The sequence below is a fragment of the Brachionichthys hirsutus genome, unplaced genomic scaffold, assembly GCF_040956055.1.
Source record: "Brachionichthys hirsutus isolate HB-005 unplaced genomic scaffold, CSIRO-AGI_Bhir_v1 contig_473, whole genome shotgun sequence".
NCBI classification, from domain to species: Eukaryota; Metazoa; Chordata; class Actinopteri; order Lophiiformes; family Brachionichthyidae; genus Brachionichthys; species Brachionichthys hirsutus.
Window position 1 is genome coordinate 89249 of NW_027180443.1, and position 9987 is coordinate 99235.

The window sequence follows — 9987 nt, forward strand, 5'->3', positions numbered from 1 at the left end:
TCATGAGAATGGTGTGGATTTCTTCTCTTTTTTTTTACTCTTTTCTGCAGAAAAAGAAAGCTACTTTCACATGGATTTACCTGAGGCAGAAACTGAAGAAAGGTACTTGCCCCAGACATGCACGGGTAGGGGGCATTTATGTATTAACAATTATGCACATGATAAACCTTTTTATGCACATTTCAGTCTGAAGATCACCAAGCTAACGTCGGACTTAACCCTTTACATGAACACAAGCTCACTTGAATGGTAATTAATTATGTGAAGTAGGAGAGGCCTAAGGTTTAAAAAGTAGGGCATCTCTTTCATGTGTGATTAGGTTTTCTTAAGTCCAACCTCAGAGAGAAAGAGAAAGAGAAACGGATAAAGGTAAGGGAAAAGCTCATCAGCCTCATGATATCACAGGCACAGGCACTCTGGTCACTCACTCACTGCATGTGAATTTGAAATGCTGAGGAGAATACTGTGAAAAGCATAGCAGGATAGAATGCGTCTTGTGGCTGGAAGATCTACAAGGTGATGGAAGGAGGAGGTGAACATCCAAGGAGGAAATACTGCATCAGCACCGTCGGCCGCATTCAAATCGCTCGGTGCAATCAAACCGATGCGAAGCTTTGGCTCAGATTGCATGAAGCTGGGGTTACTGGCTTACCTCAGCACTGCAACAGAGAGGCACTGTCACTGGATATTACTGTGCGGACCACTGAGCCTATCCTCCCACATCAGTGGACGGACTCTCCTGCCCTGGGGACACACAAATCCTTTGCTTCCCATAATGTGTCTGTGCAGAATTTCACTGTTAGAAACCTTCACATTAAATATGGATAGCCTTAGTAACAAATGGAAGCTCTCAGAGATTGCATCCTGCATCCAAACTTGCGATCCAGTGTTTGTGACACAAAGCTCTCAGCATTCCTGCCAGTTGCTTGCATGGTCTGGTGCCACTTTAGGTCAGTTGGGACCAAACTGATACCACATAATGTGTTTCAGGCCTTTGCTTGCATTGCATTTAAAGATTTTTTTTTGTCCTTCCTGCTTGCCATATGGATACATGATACAGGATACATTATTTGGCTATTTTTTAGAGTGCAAGACAAAAATATTGCCGACTTTCACTTTGAAATGCAGTTTCAAGGTACAGTGTGTTATAGAATAAGACTGACATTAATTCATTAGTTAGACATAGACAGTTAAAAAGAAGCCGTTTAAGTCAACGTTTCCTCTACGTCCTCCTCGAGGGTCAAGTGCGCAGAGGAGTGACTCGGGCTGGATCGAGTTTTCAGGGTGATCGAGCCGTACTGTTTGGCTGACCGCTTGGAATAAGCGATGACCTTTCTCCTGTACATCTCCCCCTTCCACATGGAGACCATCAGCAGCGTTGAGAGCACCACGCCGCCCAGCGTGAGCAGGCACAGCCCTGCTATCACGCACCGGTCCAGGTGGGCACCAATCCGCGCGCTCTCCGTCTCCAACCTCTCCATCTCCCTCGCCGATACGCTGTCACGGTCCACCTGCACACCCCGAGGCACGGCGTATGAGATGATCACCAAGGAGATTCCAGTCACTAAGAACGTGACCGCACTAATAAACCCGTAGTCTATCGAGGTCCCAGAGCCCTCCCCAAAGGAGAGGTCCTCCTCCGACATAAAAGAAAGCTCCGGCAAAGACTCGGTGCAGGGCTCGCCGTTGCGCACGGGTCTGTGGATGCTTTTACAAGTCGTCTCCGGGCTGGCCAACCTTAGGTTAACATTCTCATCAATATATGTAAAGGAAGTCTCTAATTCCTCATCGCAGCAAACCCTGACTTTCTCCTCACCGAGATGAACGAGCGTAACATCCGCACCGCCCTTGCGCCGTGGCGTTGTCCTTGGTGCTGAATGACACCGTTCATGGAAGCGCCGTGCCGGGTTACAGAAATGCTCCTCCGGGAGCACTCCTCCTCCTGTTGATCCTCCAGACTTGCGGATATGCAGTGTGTTGGGAACCCGGCCAAGGACATCACGAGGATCGGACTGTTGGCCTCCCTCATCTGCGGGATGCAGCGCTGGAGAAGCCATTTGTGTTTCCTCACCCGTCGGTTGACTCTGAGCCTCCGTCCCACGATGCTGTCTCTCCAGGGCATCCCTAATAAGAGGAGACTCCAAGTTAAATGGTGCAATAATGACACAATCCTCCTTGTAATGACGAAACCTTATAGGCACAATGCACAAATACCGGAGCGCTTAATTTGCAACAATGCACAAAATATGTTTAAGTAGTACCAACACAGGCACCACTTAGAAGTTAAACAGGTTCAAGAACAATCCGTGGGCCTTTCATGAAAGGAGCTTACGCTGAGTGATTATTCAAAAGCCTCTCTATCCCATTCGGAAAACAATCCGCATATATAAACGAAAATGACTCTTCAGCTATTCACATTTTGCTTTCAAACGGACACAGCCCACATAAATGCTACTACCTTGTTGTAGCCCACAATGCAAAGAGATCTAGTGGAGAACACAGCCGACGTGTGAACTGTGGATCCGAATCTCCCGCACACTTGATTTGGATCCAGTAGGAGACGCGGGATGCCTCTCTGCATAATAAGGGTGGACCAGTCACACGCAACCCGTTTTCATCTCTTTCTCAGCCTTGGAAAAAAGAAGAAGAAATCCTGCTCAGTCTGCAAAAATACTAATAAACACTCACCGCGCTATTTCAGCATCCGCTCCGCGCTCTGCACTTCACATGGCGGACGAGGACGCACACACTGGCGTAGATCATAATAAAAGCATCCTTATCGGTGAATGTGCTTTGAATATATTGTCTGCCTGTTCGGTGCCGCGGCAGCAGGCTGCACGGGGGGGGGGGTTAGTCCCGCCCACACGCAGAGCCTCAGCTGCCCACGCTGAAAGGCGCGCCGCTATCCGTCAGCTGACTGGGGATCTGAACCAGTCAGTCAACACACACACACTGAATGAGGATTTTCGGAGGTCCAAGTGAAACAATTTACAGGCACTCAGAGCTGAAACCGTCGCTCATTAAACCCCACATCTGTACGCGCAGCTGCCCTGGAGCAGACGCGCGGCTGCCAATTTACGCCAACGTCCTCTCCGACCACCAAACATTCACACACTACTAGTGTGTGTGTGTGTATGAATGACTGGGATGGAGCGGGACTCGAACCCACCACCTTGAGGTTTTTTGCGCGACCCACTCTCCAAGCCACAGCCGCCCGTTCGTACCATTTGCATTCCTGTGGGGGTGCATTCCTGTATGTAATATTTTGGGAGGATTTGATGACAGAAATATATATACTTTTATAACTAAATTGGATTGAACAGATTGGTAAATTATATTTTTAAAAAAAAAGTTCCTGCAGGAGATAGAAATTCATAAAGTCAATTTAATGGATCTACAACTAAAGGGTAGAAAATTACCTTTTACATTGCCATAATGGTTCTAAAAAAATAAATAGTGCATGTTGTTCATCATATCAGAAGAGAGTATCTAATGGTGGTACACAATCAACATTGTTAAAGTGCACGTATCATGCACCATCTGTTCCACTGTGCTCTCTCAGAAGATTACTGGTGGTCACTATGTCAAAGCCATCCTAATCCATGTTTAATCTGGAGATTTTATAGGTCATCTCATCTCTGACCCGATGGGAAATGCTTGGCGGCAGCATCTCTGAAGATAAGTGAGGAATAATTAAGATGACCTTGAATGAGACACTTCTCAAACCAGACGTCACACGCTGCAGGCCACCATCAATAACTTAATCCCACATTCAAAAGATTATTCATTTGCTGACTGTTCCTCCTTATTTAGCACAACCAGGCAGCAGCTTTATTTATAGTCGCCACTTCTTTCCTGGAGTCCTGGTGGCGGGTTGAACAGCTTTGGCTGATTTCCCAACGAGAAATCCATTTAACAAATGAGTTAAGAGAATGGCAGAGTAACAGGGAGAGCAGCGGAAGAGGCAGGAGCAGACAAAGATGTACTCCAACATTTTATTCCATATAGTTTAACTGACAGAGGGAGAATCATAATTCTTGATGCAGTGTTCGGTCAGATTATGGACAATGTCAGTCTTCTCATGCAGAGAGGGGAATCTGCATGGCATTGGACTAATAACAGCCAGCTATCAGATGCTATCTGTCTGCAACAGTGCACCTGCTGGCAAGGACACCATGCATAGAAGAGGAGGGGCGCCGGGGAGTCGTTGATCTGGGAGGCTATAAATCCCACAATTGTCTCTTAGCACTCCGATGATCCAACACTGAGAATGAAAAATACGAGTCACAGATTTGGCCTTGCTTTTATCCGAGCCAGTGGCAGATTTCAGAAGGTGGTGGAGGGGAAGGAGAGGTCCCTGCTGCAGGCAGGAAGGAGGAGTAGGGCAGTGCATGTGTAGGGGCGAGTGAATCAATGACTGAGGGGGTGATGGGGGAGATCTTTGAAACTCAAGCTGCTGCGGGAGCTGGTTCGTGCCACGCAGCAGCAGACTAGTAAAACATGTTATTGTGATTAACTGTATGGGTGTTTAAAAAAAAAAAGGTCCTGTGAAATGTAAAAGTTTGAATTTAATTAATTTGAAATGTATTCTGTTATTAAATATTTACACTGAATTAAATCCAGTTTTAATATATTAATGTTGCATGTCCTATTGGAACCATCATAATTGCTCATTTGAATTAGCATCATCTGTCCTTAAAAAATGCCTATGCTAATGGTTATAGCATAGTCACTGGATCTGCATGCTTGCTTTTTCTTCCTTGTTTGGCAAAAAGCAAGTAAAGCATATTTTCCCAGGAACAGTTCATTCGATTTTAGCGATGATCCAGAAGAGATTCTGGATTCTTGATCAGTTTGAAATTCTCGTTAACATTGCAGTCAATGGAGCTACAAAATGTGTTCCTCAGTATCTTGAATTGGGTTGAATAAGGTGGAAGTGAGGACCAACAACCCTGAAAAAAAAATCCCAAAAAGATCAAGTCGGCAGAAAACGTGGGATAGTCTTCCTCATCGAAACGTAAACTGAGCTTGTGTAAAAATCCGATCGGACTGCTCTAGCTGCTGAAATAGATGCACGTGTTGTAAATCAAAGTACCCATGCAGTACTCTGTGTTCACCAGCGGCAGCCTGAGGTCTCCCACGGGGTAGTGGGCCACAGTAGCAGGTGAACACAATCCCCAGGGATGGTTTGGAAACGGCGGCACGCAACTGTTAAGTAACTCTTAAAAGTGACATGAATAAGAGAAGAGAGCGGTCGACTCGGGGTCAGCAGGAAGCCGTCTTGAGAGTGTGTGTGTGTGTGTGTGTGTGTGTGTGTGTTTGTGTGTGTGATGGTAGCTTCAGACTCTTCTGAAACATTTACCACTTTGATGTTTCAGCTTATTTACAGTAATTTTCCTGAACGAAGTGATGTGGCTGGTCTCGAGTCATATGCTGTCAGGAAATGGAAGAACAACCACAGATGTGTGTGTGTGTGCAAAATAATGTGTTCATGCAAACATAAAAAGTGGCAAAGAAAAAAACAATAAATAATCACACCAACTCAGATCACTAAGTCCACCTTTCCATCTCCTCTTCTCCTCTTCATGATCTCTCAATCATAATTAATGAGATGCTATTTGCTGATCCTCTGAGCTGCCTCCTGCCGCATCGTCTCTATCAGGGACGCGGATTATCTATTGCAGTTATTCCTATTTATAACAAACATTTAATTTTTCACAGCTATTCCCTTTTTTTTTTTAACAGTCTATTTTAAATTCAGTGCAGATGTTCACTATGGACAAGGCAGACATTTTAGATGGGACAAGTTTCATTCATTATTAGTAAATGAGAAAATCTTGGGTTGAAGCCAAAGTCGTAAATGCTCAGTTGATGCAACAAGCCAAGCTCTGAGAAGTCTGCTGGCACTGCCATCAATGGGTCAAACTTGATTCTAGATTTCTCTTGGGATGTTAACCTTGAATTGAATTGTCTGAACATTTTACCCTTGCCCTTTGTCAAGCTATTAAAGAGGATTTCAAACCACGAAGTCTATCAAACAAGCCATCGTTCTTCACAGACTGTGAACATCTTCCCTCTGCAGAAGACAGAAAGACAACATTCAATCAGCGTAAATGGAACAATTTTACAACACAACGGTCAAAATAATAACTAGAAAAGCACTCGGAGAGCGCAGATCTCCGCCAAGCATCTCAGTCTCCCTGTATTGCGATTTACAGCAAAAATGATGGCCCTACATTTATGTAATCTATATTTTTAGATTCCTTAACCATGAAAACAAGCCTTTAGTAATTGTTATTACAAAAAGCAGACTTTCAGTAATGGCGGGTTCTTCTGGATCTAGATCCAGAGCTCTTGAAGATACAACAAATCTGATTGTCCACGACTGATTCCACAGTGTCTTGTTGAAGGCAGCAGAAACAGTTCATCCTATGCGGAGGTAATGAGAGAGATATTATTGAAAATGTCCAAAAACTAAATCGCTTTGTTGTGAAAATGTATCCTGATTTTACCTATTTCTGTTTCCTCAGGTATTAAAGGCAGCACTAGGGAATACAGGACGACACATATAGAATAGGAGAACCTGAAAACACTGAGGAAACAGAGAGGATGTTCTGCCAGAGAACTGTGCAGAGAGGCGGGTCCAAAGAGGCAGGAGCTGATTGGGTGAGATGTGGAACAGGTGTGTCTCGTTCAGTTCAACGATGCCTCTGCAGCTGTGCAGGAGCAGAAATCAACCTGCAGCAAGAGTCGCCATAGCAACCCTCACAAATGGAGTTTAATGTTAAAATATAAGATTTATTCCTGACCTCATTCTGCATCAGATCCAGGTTAGATTTTTCATGATAATTCATATCGGACCCCTTTATGACTGTGATATTTGGTGAGTGAATTGAATCTTACAAGAGATGATTTTTTTCTTGTTTTGTTGTTGCACTGTACTTGTACTGTGATGGCAATTACAATAAAAGCATTCCATTCCATTCCATTAAAGAAGAAAAACTCGCCAGCAACAAAGTCTACCCAATTACCTGAATGGATCCATCACATAAATATAAATGTGTTTTCTGGAAAAAGGAAGTTTGTTTTATCACAAACCCAAAATGTGAAAGGGCTTAGCAGAGAATTACAAAGTTACTAAACCCGAGAAACAACTCATTTTACAGTCCAATGCATTTCTTCAGGTCCATCCCAGTCTCCTCACAGAGAAGGTCCGTTCTTAATTCAAGCACAAACATTAAAACAACGATTAGGAGTGATTACCACTCAAAGTTTCAAATATATATAATATACTCTACCTCATCATAAAGATAAATCAAACCTTTATGAAACGGGGCACAGTACAACTGTATATGTAAAGGAACTCATATCTGCTCCTGTTTTTAAGGCGTCAGTAGCACCTTTTAACCACGAGATGGCGGTAGAGATGCACCGTCACTATTGGTGTCAGAAGCAGGGGAAGAGAGTGGATGAGAGTGAATGACAGACAGCCATTAAAACAAGCTCATACATGCATGACTATGATCTGATTGGCTATGAGCAGAAACAAAAAGTGAACACAAAGTTTAGTTTAGTTGTCTTTATTTGGAGCTGCGTTTCTGCCCAGAATATAATGTAATAATAATATTTACCAGTTTTTCACTCCTGAAGAAAAAAAGAACATCTATGTCATAAACTAGAAAAGCACTCTGAGCACAGAGCAGCTCATTCTCCTCGCAATAATTTACACCGTTCACATGATGATCTGGCTCATCACCAAACTGTTCTTGGTATCTTTATAACACCAACCATGAAAAGTAAAATGAATCAGAGTTGCTCTGAGTTTTTAACAGATTGTTAAATCCATAAATGGAATAAATATTTTTATAAAAACCATTCTGGATCCGATCTGGATGAAATTCGGTGGTGAGATAGAGGTATCCATCCTACATGACTGTGTCAGATTCCATAAACATCGGTCAATAATCCACTGAGATATTGAGGAACAAATTCTGAAGCTCCATTGACTGCAATGTTACCGAATATTTCAAAGTGATCCATAATCCAGGATCTCTTCTGGATCATCACTGAAATTCAATCAACTGTTCGTGGTAACATTCCAAACATTTCATGAAAAGTCCATGAAGATCTATGCAGAACATTTTGAGTTATCTTGCTAACGGATGGACAAACAATTACTCGACGGAGGTCATTAGCATATTCCCTGTGACAAGTCACTAACTAGTCAGGTCAATGTTAATCCACTTTTAAGAGCTTGTGAGTGACATTTTGCTGTGTATTTATATTGTTATTAGGCAATCAATTATACTTGATTAGAGCATCGATCTTCCTCACTGATCTTGATGCCTGAATGGGCGGTAACTATTCAACCCAAAAAGTTGAATACTTATCCCATTATTGGGAGTATTGAGATCTATGAGAGCAGCACTCAGTCCACCTGGTTTATATTTCAGATACGTAACCAGCAGACTCATGACCAGCCATGAAATGATATTACGTCAGTAATGAATTAAAGCAAGCAAAGTAATTCACATTAATATAATCACAACTCTACCTGGTAGCCTTGCTGTTCTCGCATGACATCTCCAGACAGCAATTAGAAAATTCCTCACACGCCTGTGAATTTCACCTCCTCACCCCGTCTCAGATGCCAGGAGTGATGATCTGTTATGGTGTCCCACCTGAACCGAACACTAAAATCTAGCGCTCCTCTGAAGGCATCAGAGGCACACAGGGAATCGATGTATCGGCGACTGTGAATAAACACACTGACGTTAAATCTTTGGGCACATGTGAGGTTAAACAAACCGAGCGAGAAACTCAAAACTGTGACGATCCATCGCTGCCTTTCCAAAGAAAAGAAAACGACACTGTTTACCGTTTGTCAATAAAGATGCTCATGGTTCAGAAAGCAGCCTGAAGAACCAACAGCACTTCCTTGTAGGCAGTTATCCTGCTGCAAGCTGAGCTTTTATTGCCGAGCCTCCTGGGAAGGTTGTACAATAAAGCAAACAGCCGCGGAGGCTACCGCGCTCGGAGCAGAGCAATTTCCATCCAATGACTTTGATTTTTCACTCAAGCCCATGAATGCAGCTTCACCGGGAATAACGATCACACTGATCTGGAGTCGTGTTGAACAACCGCCTGAAACTTCAGCCGGATTGTTTATGCTCTTGGCTGCGGGACCTTACTGACCTAGGGGGGGGGGGGGGGGGGGCAGAAAGTAAACTAGAAAAGCACTCAGACCTCCTCCGAGGACGTCAGTCTCTCTATATTGTGATTTACACCAAACATAATGGCCCTATAATTTTTAGATCCATATTTTCAGATTCCTTAACTATGACTCAGCTATAAGACGACGCGAGTCAGAAATCTCTATCCCTAATATTACATGCACAGTCGGCTGAAACACAAGTGTATGCCTTTTAAAAATAAAATCCTGATAATAGCCGCAATACAGATCCAATCCGGATGCAATTTGGTGGTGAGATAGAGGACCCCACCCGACATGACTGTGCCAAATTTCATAAACACCGGTTAATAATCAACCGAGATATTAAGGATCAAATTTACTGCAGAATCCAGGATGCCGTCTGGATCATCACCAAAATATAATCAACATTTCCTGGAAACTTCATCTGTAAATATTTGAGTTATGTTGCTAACAGACAGACAAATAGACGGACAGATAATCGCCAGGAAAAACGGCGGCGGTAATGACTAAACTACAGATCAATCGTGAGCGTACGTGTCTCCGTTTTGGTGAATCTGCTGCCCTAAGCGATGTAGCAGGTGTTCACCCTGAGAGAAGACGATTGCTCCAATGCCACCCGTGGGTGTTGTGATACCTCCCAGGGGCTGACCCCTCTGTCTCCAGATAGTGATGCTGCAATGTGACGCTGTGCACCTTAATATCCTTTCCATGTCCATGAAGGATATTATATATACTGTATACCGGTATATAACCCAATATCCAAGGTTCATTTA

The 9987-nt window shown here is 43.5% G+C and overlaps 1 protein-coding gene across 1 annotated transcript; it reads right to left on the reverse strand.

Annotated features, from left to right (window-relative positions):
- Positions 1 to 1205: 1205 nt before the first annotated feature.
- LOC137914951 (transmembrane protein 74-like) lies at positions 1206 to 2057 on the reverse strand. The gene has a single exon (XM_068758438.1). The coding sequence runs from the start codon at positions 2055 to 2057 to the stop codon at positions 1206 to 1208; it is 852 nt and encodes a 283-aa protein (XP_068614539.1).
- Positions 2058 to 9987: the final 7930 nt, after the last annotated feature.